Source organism: Perca flavescens, chromosome 9 (assembly GCF_004354835.1).
Source record: "Perca flavescens isolate YP-PL-M2 chromosome 9, PFLA_1.0, whole genome shotgun sequence".
Classification (NCBI taxonomy): domain Eukaryota; kingdom Metazoa; phylum Chordata; class Actinopteri; order Perciformes; family Percidae; genus Perca; species Perca flavescens.
The window spans coordinates 24,575,075-24,590,081 of record NC_041339.1 but is presented as its reverse complement, the minus strand read 5'-3'; the positions used below and the strand labels follow the sequence as shown (position 1 = coordinate 24,590,081).

General features: G+C 40.2%; 1 protein-coding gene across 1 annotated transcript; it reads left to right on the top strand.

Moving 5' to 3' along the window:
- The first annotated feature begins 1,017 nt into the window (after window positions 1–1,017).
- comp (cartilage oligomeric matrix protein) lies at window positions 1,018–14,455 on the top strand. Its single transcript, XM_028586895.1, has 19 exons — window positions 1,018–1,235; window positions 3,798–3,871; window positions 4,128–4,179; window positions 4,558–4,706; window positions 5,591–5,728; window positions 6,480–6,557; window positions 8,264–8,416; window positions 8,690–8,794; window positions 9,131–9,238; window positions 9,344–9,503; window positions 9,769–9,887; window positions 10,502–10,554; window positions 10,667–10,860; window positions 11,383–11,561; window positions 11,665–11,713; window positions 12,367–12,563; window positions 13,126–13,298; window positions 13,553–13,692; window positions 14,211–14,455. The coding sequence occupies exons 1-19, from the start codon at window positions 1,169–1,171 to the stop codon at window positions 14,267–14,269; spliced, it is 2,247 nt and encodes a 748-aa protein (XP_028442696.1). The 5' UTR covers window positions 1,018–1,168; the 3' UTR covers window positions 14,270–14,455.
- The last annotated feature ends 552 nt before the right edge of the window (window positions 14,456–15,007 follow it).

Genomic DNA, 15,007 nt, shown 5'->3' with positions numbered 1-15,007 from the left:
CCACAGAAATGAGCTGTTGTGTTTGTTTTTCCTGCAGCGGCATCAGAGTGAGACTTCCCTGCTCCTTTGGGCAAAACAGCAAGCAGGCAGGAATGGAGAGAGAGTGGAGGTAGTGAGAGCTTATCAAAGTGATCTGGGCCAAAAAAAATTTAAAATTCACTGCAAGGAATGTAACCAACATCTGCTGATCCCATTACTGACACACACACACACACACACACACACACACACACACACACACACACACACACACACACACACACACACACACACACACACACACACACACACACACACACACACACACACAGGAAAAGTCTAATGCATTTGTAATCATGAACTTGTACACATGGAAAGTTGTAAAATATGTACTGGATCTGAAGTCTATTTTCAGTTTATATATAAAACTACAAAACTACTTTTTCTGTGCTACTTTAATTTATATACATTCAGATGTCAGAGACGGGAAACAGTGTATCTTTGTAAACCTTTTGTAAAACCAGTTTCACAGCGAGAAAATAATGGTTACTGTGCAATGCAGCAAGCCAAACACAAAGTTTACAATGTGTTTAAAAAGTACAGTGATACATCACAAATTAGTAACTTATTAAAGCAAATAATTCATGGTTCAATAATAATAATTTTAAACTTGAACTGAACTAGAAAGTGTTATCCAGTGTGGAGAACAGTATGTGTGGGGGCATTAATTCTCCTGCAGTGAAAGTACGAAGATGAAAAATACACATAAACAAGCCAGCATGTGAAATAACAACCAACTGACAAAAACTCTAACTCTATCGAACTACCAGCAAGACCAACCAACCAACCAAGTAACAAAAACAAAATGAAGGCCGGGCCCGAGCAAAGTTCTCCCAAAAATGAAGATGATGATATTATCATGATATTAACAGAAAACAGAGGTTGGGTTGATGCATGTATTATATGTGGGGGTGTAATGTGTTGCAATCCTGTTACTTGGACTTGCCCAAATAGTGGTTTGGGGAAAGGATGAGGATGTAAGACAGGGAGGGAAGGTAGATGGGGGGCGGGGGGGTATAAAGAAAGACTGGTACCAGGTTTGCAGAAAGAGCGCTGAGTCAGAACGCAGAAGAGAGAGAAGAAGCTGTACTTGAACAGTCTGTCGGGATCTATAAACACAGATTCAACCATGCTGTGGTTTCTGATGCTGAACTGTGTGCTCTGCATGGGAGGACACACTGCAGCGGGACAGAGAGGTAAGATCTTTTTAAAAAAAAAATTTTTAATAAATGTTGTAGTTATTGGGCTATGCAGGTGGGAAACAATAAGGTGGAACTTAATTGTTCTTTTTGGGAAATCAGAGGTTTGCCAGAAAACCAGTAAAAAATTAAAGTTACTACAGGCATTCTTCACTATCATTATTCGCTCCAATATAGTATAGAATTTGTGAAAACGGAGAAATAGTAAAAACAAAATGTCTAACATGGATGAGAAAATAAATGTTACTAAGGTTTGAAACTTGAATTAGAATGTATGTTGTTTTTATTTTCCTTTTTTATACCTCATAACGTAAATTAATATTTGACTAGTGGAGGATTCAGAAAACTTTGAGTTTCTGTGCAAAGCCTTTCCGAGTACACATCTGTACTTGCACACAATAAGGAAAAACAATCACTGAGAGCTTTCTGTTGTAGAAAAAAAGAAAAGTCTTATTTACCTCTCTATTAGAAGTGAGAGTGATTTATCTCCAGTATATTTTCTTTCTGCTGTGGATCCCATTCAGTAAACAGAGTTGCTGCTAATGGGAATACCATATTTCCTGCGCTTGACGCTCAGGAGATTTCTACCCTTGTACAGGGGGATGGGGTGGCGTGGGTAGGTGGTGAGGTCTTTGGGTCAATTAGTTCAAACAGCATGTCGCGTCAGGATCTGACTACACCGGGGCATCCCTTTCTGTTTTGAGATAAGCTTCATGAACCGGTCTTACACAGAATCTATGTTTTGTTTTGTATTCCAAATAATGTGTAAGTTAAAGTGCCTAATCAATGCTTAATTTGAACAATTTATTAAATGACAACGTGAAGGGGATCACTCATAGCAATGAACTTAACTTGAAAGAGAGTTATTTACAGAGCTTTATAACGAGTTTCAGCTCATTGTTAACTGTCCGGCCCACAACTTTACTGTTTTGGTTCACTCTTACGCTCGATGTTTGTTTTGAGCCCCCAACGTCTCCTTCCAGGCAGCGCTGCGACCATTGACTTCAAGGCACCTAACCTAAACCTTAACCCTAACCCTAACCCTAACCATAACCATAACCATAACCATAACCATAACCATAACCATTGCCTAATCCTAGGAGACGTTGAGGGCTTAAAACACAGATAAACTGCGACAAACGCTGGTGATATTTGCGGTTTCTCCAAGTTTTTGTCTCCAAGCTAATCCCACTGCAGAACTCTAATTAGAGGACAGAGATATTTTCAGGCTTGCTATTTAGTGCCACCAGAGTTCAAATGGCATAATATTCTCCTGAACAAATGAACCAATTTTTTTACGCTCTTGTTTCAAAGATAATCTTTTTAGCATCTCAGCATTGTTGGATAGTTGAAATTAGGGATGCACAGAATCCAGATTTTTGGTGTTCGGCCGAATTACTGAAGTAAACAAATGGTTAACACAAGTTTTTAGCTGTGACTGTCCTTCCTTTGCCGTACCTGAAGTTGCTGCATTTTGGCTGCTGTCTGTAGATTCCTTTATGCACAACCCGTATTCTTTCGGATGTTTCATACGCAAATGTTTTAACAGCGGCAATGTTGTGCATTGTTTAGGGTCCTTGCCACCACGAGACAAATCGGCATTGCAAATTGAACATTGAATCGCCTTCTTTTGACTAAAAGTACTGCCAAACAACACTTTTCTGCTCACGAGTTCCATTTTCACTTTCTCACAGCCTACTGCATTGAACGGTCCACATACGTAAACACCTTCCCGTAATTATGTCATTACGTTGACCAGTGAACCACGTGGAGTGCAAGCGTAGGGTTTGGTTCAGTGGAAAACAATTCTAAGGCTCGGCAGGAACCGAACCCCGTCAAAAAGTCCAATATTCGGCCAAATCCGAATCCTGGAGTTCCTGTTAGCAGACAAGCTTGAAAAATGTTTCTTCCAGTAAACCTTGTATCAGTTCATATCTGGAAAATCAATTTAGCAGCTGCAATCAAAGCATCTCTCACTCCAGTGAATGTGTGGGTGGTGGATACAAACGAGGCCTGTGGTGGCTGAGTAACGTCAGGTATTAGACTTTGGTATTCGACAGACAGTGGATCATGTTACATGATCATGTACAGGAGGACATGTATGTTGTCCCCCCCCCACATTTCGATATTTGCTCCTCAGTGAGCTTCTGGTGACAGATGTTCAGCCAACAGAAAGACTAATGAGGTCACCAGCTAAAAATACAATCTTCATCAGTTTATTTTTCCGTTTGATTAAACTGGTAATCTGCATATTGTACACACACCCACACACACACACACACACACACACACACACACACACACACACACACACACACACACACACACACACACACACACACACACACACACACACACACACACACACACACACACACAGTTTACATACCTTTGCTATGAGATTATCTGGACTTTCATCAGTGCCTCTGTCTCGTAGGCTTTTATTTGGAGCAGGTCAGGGCCTTGTCCAAGTTGTTGTTCTTTATTTGTTATACAGACCATATTGGGCCACATGGATGTATCTCTTGAAAGGGTTGTAATTATGTTTTTTCTTTTCAGATGGAGAAATTATCAGTCAGATTAAAATGACGAACCTTGCACTGGCTGAGATTAAAGAGCTTCTGAAACAACAGGTAAACCAGTTTTACAGCAAGTATGAAGTTAATGTGTATCTATTCATATTGATGATGATCTACATTTTGTGTAACTGAACACAACTCACACATACAGGGCAGCTAATAGGTTCATTTGTGTTGATAAAGATCATACTGAAAATTGACCATTTTTCAAAGCATTTGAAATGTGAAAAAATAAAACTGGACGGTTGATTAGATTCAGATTGATAGGGTCAAGGCATCATACAAACGTTTGATTTATTGTATTTTCCAGATAAAAGAAATAGTCTTCCTGAAGAACACAGTGATGGAGTGTGAAGCCTGTGGTGAGTCGACCAACCAAAGAGGAACTCCTATCAGTTTTACTTTCATGATTGTGTACACAAAACATTTTTCAACTGAATTTGAAGCTTTGGTTGTTTTTCAGTTAATTCTATGCTGATGATGACAGCTAATTTGTGTACTGTTTAACATGTACAATGTGCAATAGTAGCTGAACTTTTCAAGAACTCTTCTCCACTAGTTTTTTTTAGGACCATCAGGCCTGCACAGGAACATAATTTATACAAGAATAATATTGAGAAACAATTAAATAATATTCATATATGTTGATGGGAGTTTCATATCATCGTATAAAGCTAATATAATAAAGTCCGTCAGAACAAATTGGTTGAGATGACTTTATAAACCTTCTCCCTCCTCAGGGATGGGAGGAATGCAGCCTCGTCCCTCCTGCATGCCCAACCCCTGCCACCCAGGGGTGAAGTGTAAGGAGACACCTCAGGGTACAAAGTGTGGACCCTGTCCTGACGGTATGGAGGGCAACGGTACCCACTGCACTGATGTGGACGAGGTACGCAGAGATATCATACGATAGATCAATACATTGCTATGATGGTAAAATGATTAGTTTGGTTTAGGGGATTTAATTACCTTTAAGCCTTAGGTTCATTATTCAACAAAAAGAGTTTTCTCCACTCTCACTTCTGAGACCAACTCATATTACATACTTTCTCTTGAAAGCTGGCAACCGATCAAAAATCACAAATGTGACTTTGACAATATTTGATGAATGACATTCAAATCCTACACACAGGGTGGTTAAGGTATAAAACAATACGATTGAGATATGATAAGATACAATACGTTACAATATGTTACATTATGATATGGTTCAATGCGTATTAAATATGATACATATATTATAGGCCTACATTATGAAACGATTTGTCATGATATGAAAAAAATATGAGTTGTGTTAGTTGTGTAACTATACATATATTATATAATATAGGTGAGATGAGAAAGGAGCCAGGGATTATACTTCTCTCTCTTGCTCTCTTTATTCATTATTTACAAAACTTTTTTTTTTCACTTTTCATGTGAACAACCGAGAGAAACACTATGGATGTCTTCTGGAGACTTAACATTAGATTTTTTGACGTAGTTTAGAACAAGCATAACCTGATCCCAAGACTGCAACAAGCTTCAGAGCTATATGTTGATTCCCAATGGGTACTTCCTTTGCTCCACCCACACAGGTGCATTGATTTCCTCATGTAATTTAGTGAACTCACGTATTTATCAGCATAGCTTCGCCCAATATATTATATATAATAGTTATATCTGCCTGAATATCTAAAACACGTGTGGGTCTTTATTTAATTAATAAACTTCCATATGTTGACCTTAAGATGAATGTCTTGATGTGTGTTTATGTGCCTTTGTTGTCAACAGTGTACTGTGATGCCGTGTCACATGGGCGTGCGCTGCATAAACACGTCCCCGGGTTTCCGGTGCGGTACCTGTCCTGCTGGATACACCGGCCCCCAAGTCCAGGGCGTCGGCCTTGCCTACGCCACCGCCAACAAACAGGTCAGCATCGTCGGTGAACACACACACAGTTCAGCCCCTCTTAACTACTCTCACTGTTACTGCTTCTACTATCTACTAATACAGCAAAATAAAAAAGCAAAGGGTAATGCATTTATTCCAAACACACAGCTGTGATAAAATATTCTAGGTTCACTTACTAGCAAGTTTTTGACCATCTCCCACCACCTTCTTAAGCTAAAGCCAGTAAGTGAACCATGCATTAGTATAGGCCTATGTTGTTATTTTAGTGGTACTAGGTATAATGGCAATGGTAGTAGTACAGGTAACACATTTAAATGACAATAGCATTAGTAAATCAATATTATATTGTCATTGAAGATTCATATTGATTGAAGACTCAGTCACCTACAGTAAATGCTAAGTAACATACTGTATGTAAAGGAAGTTTAAAAAAACTGTGAAAAGTATCAAGATGCTGAATTAGTAAAATATTATCATTACCGGTATGTTATATATTGTTGATAGTTTTTGAACCTGAGGAAGAAGAAACTTTCCTTTCTGTGCCTCAACATGTTTGTCTCTGCTTCCCACCAGCTCCTTTCTAAATTTGTCACCAACACCTCCTTTCTCTCTTCTGTACATTATGTCACACAGGGTGCACTGGTCCGTTTCAGCACCACCTTAATCCTCGATGCAGGACTGCCATCACTCTGCCGCACTTCATTTTTATTGACATGAAAGTCCATTAAAATATCGGATGTTTCTTTCTGTCTGTTTTTGTCCTATCAAGGTGTGCAAAGATATCAATGAGTGTGAAGGCCTCAACAATGGAGGCTGTGTGGAGAACTCTGTCTGTATGAACACCCCTGTGAGTAGAAACACTTGGAATTTACAATAAATCACTGACTGTCACTTTTGTGGAAAATATGCTGGCTGCTGCTAATATAATACCCTGTAGTAAATACATCCCATTAAAAGGTTTAGATTTTTGCAGGATCACATCACATACAGTATCATGTTTCTAAAGTGCTATATAAGGGGCCCCACCATTTCAGACATTCAGTGCTCGTTAAGTTTGTTAATGGAAGAATGTTGAAACTACAAACTCACCAAAGGGAAACTTAACTATCAGTCTCTCAAAAAGTCATATGTAAAGTACCAATACCATGACTTAAAGCAAGAGTGTAACTTTTAAAACGCAATACTCCTCTTTCAAAGGAAAAATGTGCCATTACTCAATTCAGGACACCCAATGTTTTGTTACCAGAGCCTTATTTCTTCCTTACATCTGGTGTGACCAGTGGCTTATGGTAGCCAATGCTAGCAAACTTTAGATATATATTTCTGTATAACTGACCATAGTGAGTCAGCTCATTAGAGCTTTTATTTGTATTACTTCTGACCACAGTGCCCTTTAAGGCCCCTTTATACTGTGCAAATACCAGCGATCTTGCATGTTAATTGCATATCACACTGGGCGATGGGTAAAATAAAGTCTTGGTCAAAATCTGTGTCACACTGGGGCGACCTCTAGCTCACCCAGTAAGAGCGTTCGCCCCATGTAGGCTGAGTCCTGCAGCGGTGCAAGGTCCGAATCCGACCTGCTGCACTTTGCTGCGTGTCATCCCCCATCTCTCTCCCCCTTTCATGTCTATCCACTTTCAAAAATAAAGGTAAACCCCCCAAAAAATAATCTTAAAATAATCTGTGTCACACTGTTATCGATGTTGAAGCAACATTTTGCATGCAGAGACACATTATCAACTCGTATCATCCATCTATGCCACTCTCAAGTTTTGAAAGTGACGCAAACAAAAACACATGCTTTCACCATCTTTCTGTTTTATGTTTTTTTTAACTGAAAATTGGAAATAGAGCTTACAACTAAACATTAGCCATTGTATTCTGTGACACTTTAGTGTCAGTATAGTAAGTAATAAGTCAGTATAACTGTAGTCTCGCTTTGCCAGACCTTCCTCCACAGCGCTGCGAAGAAGGGTCTGGCTAGTCCACACAGCATTCCAGGATGGGAGAAAAACGTGCTCTGGTTTATTGGCATTTCTTTAAACCAATCACAAATGTCTTGGGCGGCGCTAAGCGCCCGACAGAGCCACGGTGCTGCTGCAAAATAGCTTTGGGAAAGAACTTGTTTTGGTGGAACGTGTACGTTCAAAAGTTGTTTTAGTTGTGCAACAGAAAACTCAGATTGGACAGATAGTCTAGCTAGCTGTCTCTATTTACCCTGCAGATCTGAGGAGCAGTTAACCATAGTCCTCATACATTGACCAGAGTTTAAAATTCCAACACAAAGAAAGCAGAAGGTAACGGACATCCGGGCAAAAAGAGCGTGATCCGGCGGAATTTCCGGCAGCACCGGAGCAATCCAAGAAGTGAAATGTTGTGGATATAGACTAGTATAACTGTAAAATTTTATATGGTGCATCATAGTTTCTCACTCCTGCTGCTCAGTGCAGTTTTTGGAGGTTCTATCACAACAATAATAATGTAGGAATGTAGACTGATGTTCGCCCTTATCAGTGACATGATGGGTCTGTTCCCTATGTGTGTCATCAGGGCTCGTTCAGGTGTGGTCCCTGTAAGACGGGCTACGTTGGGGACCAGCGGCGTGGCTGTAAGCCGGAGAGAGCCTGTGGAAACGGCCAACCCAACCCCTGTCACGCCAGCGCTGAGTGCATTGTCCATCGAGAGGGTAAAATCGAGTGTCAGGTGAATAAATTAAAACGCTCTGCCCCATGTTCTGAGTTCATACTTCTCGGAGCAAAAGTGGGCCGTTTCACACTGTAGCAGCCCCAAATAGTGGTGAGGGATTTAATTTTTTTTAATGCTTTTAAAGTGTGACAATCTTCATTATCCACTTATTTAAGTTTTGATTCATTAGGTCTTTTTGAGCACTTAATGTCATCTGGTACTGAATGCAGTACACAACACGGCCAATGAAAACAATCTGTACAGTACATAAAACATTATCCATGCTCACAGTGCGGAGTGGGATGGGCTGGCAATGGCTACCTCTGCGGGGCCGACATTGACATCGATGGTTTCCCTGATGAGAAGCTGGCCTGTCCTGAGATGAACTGCAACAAGGTAAGTCTCCTGAGAGTCTTCATGAGAAATCTTTACTGTAAAAATGAATGACACAAAAACTGCATAAAATAATCACAGGTGTTATGCAGATGTGGTAATATACTGTATGTTGTTGTAAGTTAATTTTTGTTGCCAGATACTGACTGAATTCTTTTTTAAGGCTGTGGTTTGGGGTTTGAAATGCATTTGAAAAACAACAATTTGACCATCATGGTCAGTTCTTAAATTTAAGCATGCTCTCCATGGTGGGAGAAACTGGTCCATAACACTGTATATCAGACACTGTTATCCATTCTGTTGGATTTAATTTTAGTCTACTTTAACTTTTCTTTTTAGGATAATTGTGTTACTGTTCCCAACTCTGGTCAAGAAGATGCTGACCTTGATGGAATTGGAGACGCCTGTGATGAGGATGCAGATGGGGATGGGATCCTCAACATGCAGGTTTCATGCATAAAAGACCACGATGGGATATAAAAATCATTTAAAAGACATAAAAAAAATCAATGAAAAGCCTGAGTACATCTATGTTTTTGTACTTCTTTACAGGATAACTGCGTGTTGGTGCCTAACGTGGACCAGAGGAACGTTGATGAAGACGACTTTGGCGACGCCTGCGACAACTGTCGCGCCGTCAAAAACAACGACCAAAAAGACACAGATGTGGACAAATTTGGTGATGAGTGTGATGAAGACATAGATGGGGATGGTTAGTGTCCTACATATCTTTTACACACTGTCCCTTCAATACGGATTTGTTCATACATTAGGTATAGATGTTTTGAGTTATAAACTGTAGGTTTAAAGCTGCAAAGTCACCGTAGGATACCAATATGTTGTAAAGAGGCCTGCAATTTGGGTACAGCTAAATTAAGGCTATATACCAAAAACCAGAAAAGACAAAGCTTTAACAGAGTTGGCAGGGGAGTATTATAAGTCACTTAATCACTCACTGGTTCCTACTTTAATTTCAGGAATCCTCAATCACCTGGATAACTGCAAAAGGGTTCCCAACGCTGACCAGAAAGATCGCGATGGAGACAAAGTGGGAGACGCCTGCGACAGCTGTCCTTATGTTCCAAACCCTGAGCAGGTCAGAAATCTCTTGATGTTTTAAGCTGGCTCTGCAAGCAAATGTCTGGTAAGCCAAAGTACATACAGTTTTTAACCCTTCAGACAGAGTACAAAAAAATGTATACAGCACAAGGTAAAGTGGAGATTGCAACTTGTAAACAACTAGTAAAAACTTAAAAGCCTGAACTACTGAACTGAACTTGAACTAAAAAGTTAAAAATAAAACATCAAATAATCAAATAGTCATGACTTATACACAACAATCAATGTTAAAGTAAAAAAAAAGAGTCTATTTTAACTATATAGAGTCAAACACTCCACTAATCTGCTTAATCTGGAATGTGTGGCCGTGATTTTAGCTGATTTAAATGACAGATGCCTTGTAACTCCAGATTTTGATTCAAATTAAAAAAATAAAATGACCACCTTTTCCAACTGACCTACATTAAAACACACACTGAAATCTCTGTTGTAACTTTGAAAAATAGATTGTGTTCATGAAGTACCCTATTCCCCTTTTTTTATCACTAAGAACACTGACCAATTAGATATGCACAAAAAGTAAAAAAAAAAAAAACTGAACAACAGCAGAACATCTTGTTTTGACTTTGTTCACTTTCACCTGTTTCTCAGACGGATGTGGACAACGACTTGATTGGAGACCCCTGTGACACCAACAAGGACAGGTACTGTGTGACATCATCAGTCACATCACATATAGTTATTGTGAATTATCTGTGTAGCGAGTGTACTGGAGATCAAAATCTGCACATGCCAGTAAAAGTCTCTCTTGTACAGTGATGGAGACGGTCACCAAGACTCCCGGGACAACTGTCCAGCCGTCATCAACAGCTCCCAGCTGGACACCGACAAGGACGGCATGGGAGACGAGTGTGATGATGACGATGATAACGACGGCATCCCAGACCTGCTGCCACCTGGTCCGGATAACTGCCGTCTGATCCCCAACCCTCTGCAGGAGGACTCTAACGGTGGGTTATGGCCCTTTCTACATCTAGTAAATAACTAGTCTATATCCACGATGATCCTGCCGGATCACGCTCTTTTCGCCCGGATGTCCGTTAACCGCTTTCTTTGTGTTGGAATTCTAAAATCCGGTGGATTTATGAGGACTAGGGTTAACTGCTCCTCAGATCTCTGCAGGGTAAATCCAGACAGCTAGCTAGACTATCTGTCCAATCTGAGTTTTCTGTTGTACGACTAAAACAACCTTTGAACGTACACGTTCCTCCGAAACAAGTTCCTTCCCGAGGCTATTTTGCAGAGGCCCCGTGTCTCTGTCGGGCGCTTAGTGCTGACCATGATGATTGTGATTGGTTTAAAGAAATGCCAATACACCAGAGCACGTTTTTCTCCCATCCCGAAAGGCTGTGTGGACTAGCCAGACCCTCCTCCGCAGCGCTGTGGAGGAAGGTCTGGCAAAGCGAGACTAGTAAATAACAAATGAAGAAAAGCTTTTGTTCTTAAGACAGTCTTTATATTTATCTTCTCAGGTGACGGTGTGGGCAACATATGCGAGAAGGATTTTGACAACGACACGATCGTCGACACCATCGATGTTTGTCCAGAAAACGCTGAGGTCACCCTCACCGACTTCAGGGAGTACCAGACCGTCGTTTTAGACCCGGAGGGAGACGCACAGATCGACCCCAACTGGGTGGTGCTCAACCAGGTTAAGTGACTTGTTTGTTTCTGTATTTTTTTGTGTCCCAAAACACTAAACATCTTCTTGATCCGAATAAATTTCTCTTAAATCCACTCTTTTGTCTGTGCAGGGAAGAGAGATCGTCCAGACTATGAACAGTGATCCTGGGTTGGCTGTTGGTAAGAGCATTATATCTGCTTTTTAAAGGAAAAGTGCAACATTTTGGGAAATTGGCATTACCTCTCAAAGTTGTGGATGGTACTAACAGAACCGCTTCATTCCATCCCGTTTTTTTGATATCCCTCTGTTGAGGTAGCTAGCACCTTGATCTGATACTAAAAGGTGGAGCTAAAAACACTGCAGTCTGCGATTGGTGTAGACGTTTCTCTTTGTCGTCGGGGAACAGGAAATACAGTATGAGCTGGATGGAGCAGTTAGGAATAAAAAGGGTTTTTCAGCTTGTTTCTTGGCTCATGGCTGTCCAAGGCTATTACTATTCAGTAACAACCCTGCCTTCATTTAAGAGTACTGTCTGGGATGGAAACGCAGAACATATCTGTCTGTTTTGGTACATGTCCATACTGGTTACGTACGGTTCTAAAAGGTACCATACCGAACGTGTTTGATGGAAATGTGGCTTAAATTTGAGCAGTAGTCATGTGCACATCAACAAAACCTCAGTGGGATGGGTGCTGGATGCAAACAAATCAATAAAATTGCAATCCAAAGAGTACTTGGATCACAGCTCCCGTTAATTATATTAGTGATGTTTCAACCAACTGCAGGTGAAGAAGTGTATTCCTCAAAATGTCTATTTAAATGTCTCCACCAGGTTACACGGCTTTCAGCGGTGTGGATTTTGAAGGGACGTTTCATGTTAACACAGTAACGGACGATGACTACGCAGGATTTATCTTCGGGTACCAGGACAGCTCCAGTTTCTACGTGGTGATGTGGAAGCAGGTGGAACAGATCTACTGGCAGGCAAACCCGTTCAGAGCCGTTGCAGAACCAGGCATCCAACTGAAGGTAGTCTACCGTTCTACCACAGGGAAATGTTGCAGGAATTAAACTTTTTTTAGCAGTTTAGTCATAAGAAATACTGGCACTACTTTCTGATAAGGCTCCATTTATAAATGATATACAAGCCGTAATAAATGGCTTTAATGATGGCTAATAAATCATGTATTATTGATCCGATTATAGATCATTTGTAAGCCATTAATAAGAAAAACGTTTGAGTAATCAGGTTGTGAAAAATCCTCATTGGGGAGAACCTTCTAATGGACTGTTCAACTGCTTGACTTCTGGAAAAGTGACCTGCAATTAGAAATGTTAATAAACCATTAACAAAGGGTTCTTGAAATAACCCATCAAGTATGCAGTTGTAAATGTTAATACAATGTTTACAATAATGTAATTTTATGAATTGATTTTGGTCGAGATTTCCTTTTTCCGGAAGTCCAGTCGAAAGTTTAAATAGTTTTTAGTTTTTAAGCCACACACAAGAGTTGCCAGGACATGCTTACTGAGGACATGAAAGATTAGTCCGGAGACTCAGACTTCTTGTCACTTGTGGTTTTTCTAAAAGGCTGTCAAGTCAAACACGGGTCCTGGTGAAAACCTGAGGAATGCCCTGTGGCACACCGGTGACACCAGTGACCAGGTCAAACTCCTGTGGAAAGATGCTCGCAATGTGGGCTGGAAGGACAAGACTTCTTACCGCTGGTTCCTCCAACACCGACCCGCAGACGGCTACATCAGGTACTGACTGAGTTCAAGAAAAACTCCATCACACCAATGTCTGTGCATTCAGTTTGGTCCTTCACGTTTAGCCTTGCTTAGCAAACTCCCAAGACTATATGGTGGGAGAAACTACTCGCCTCTACTGAAAGAGAAAAAATACATTTTCCGGCTGCTTCTAGGTGGTCTTGTTTATGAACAACCGTACAAACCATGAATCAGTTTGTTGCTGTGTGATGTTGTTACGCTGTCTCTCTCTCACGGTTGGTGTGCAGAGTTCGTTTCTTTGAGGGTCCTCAGATGGTGGCAGACACAGGCGTCATCATAGACACCACAATGAGGGGAGGTCGACTGGGAGTCTTCTGCTTCTCCCAGGAGAACATCATCTGGGCCAACCTGCGTTATCGCTGCAACGGTATAAGAGAAGTTTCTGATTCTGAAATAAGGAGATTTTAAAACGCATGCCTGTACATTTCACAAAAATTGAAAGAGCAGTGGCCGGGTAAGCTCAGTTGGTAGAGCAGGCGCACATATATAGAGGTCTACTCCTCGATGCAGCAGCCGCGAGTTTGACTCCGACCTGCGGCACTTTCCATCATGTCATTCCCCCTCTCTCTCCCCTTTCATGTCTTCATCTGTCCTGTGAAAATAAAGACCTAAAAATGCCCAATAATATATATATATATATATATATATATATATATATATATATATATATATATATATATTGAAAGACATTCTGATAAATGTTTATAAAGCTGGAAGCTCGTTTAAGCTGGATAAAGGTAAATATGAATGCAAAATAGAGATATGAATGCAGCCACAAATGCCAAAAAGTAATTTTCCTGCTCCATGTTGAGTATTTGTCCTTCGGCTGCTCAAACTGTAGCTTAACCAAACAGTGATTTCCCCTCATGTTCTTTCTCTCTGCAGACACTCTTCCTGAGGACTTTGACACCTACAGAGCCGAGCAGGTCCGGCTGGTGGCCTGATGACAACAAACAAGCCCAGGGAATTCTGGGAACCACTTTCTAAGCACAACTGGGATCAGAAAGAACATTATAAATTTGCCAAAAAGTCCAGCACGCGTGTTTGAAAGTTCTAACTTAAGACTGTGTTTTAAACTCGTGACAGAAAAAGAAATTCAACAGCCTTAAAAACTCTTCAGAGGGGAGCAGTAATATAACATGACTTGTTTGAATTGTTTAGCTGTTACCAAACAGAACTTTCTGTCATAAATAATTTAGCTACAACATGTATATTACATATCAATTTATACTTTTGAAAAAACTATTACAAAGATTGAACTGTCACTAATGAATAAATGTAGATTTTGGTAAATGATGTGCAGTATATGTTTAATCAATAATAATGGAACATTAGCTTGTCAGACATAATTAAATGTTTAATTTGAGAGGGAGTTTTCTTTTTAATTGCAAACATGTCAGATGGATCAAGTGCGGAGAAATAATCTTATGTCAATTGTTATCGAGAAATGCAGACTATGTTGAAAATAATATATTTTCGTCATGTAAAGCATCTTTAAATATCTAGAAAAGCACTCTTGAAATGAAACGTATTAATGTTAAAGCCCTGTCATATAATAGCTATACTGCCAAAGAACGTCAAACCTTAGATTTTAAGTAACAGACGTGACTTTTTGTCAAACTCAACAGCTTTTAGTGGAAATCAACATTCTGAACATTTCTCAAGCATGCACATATCCAAAA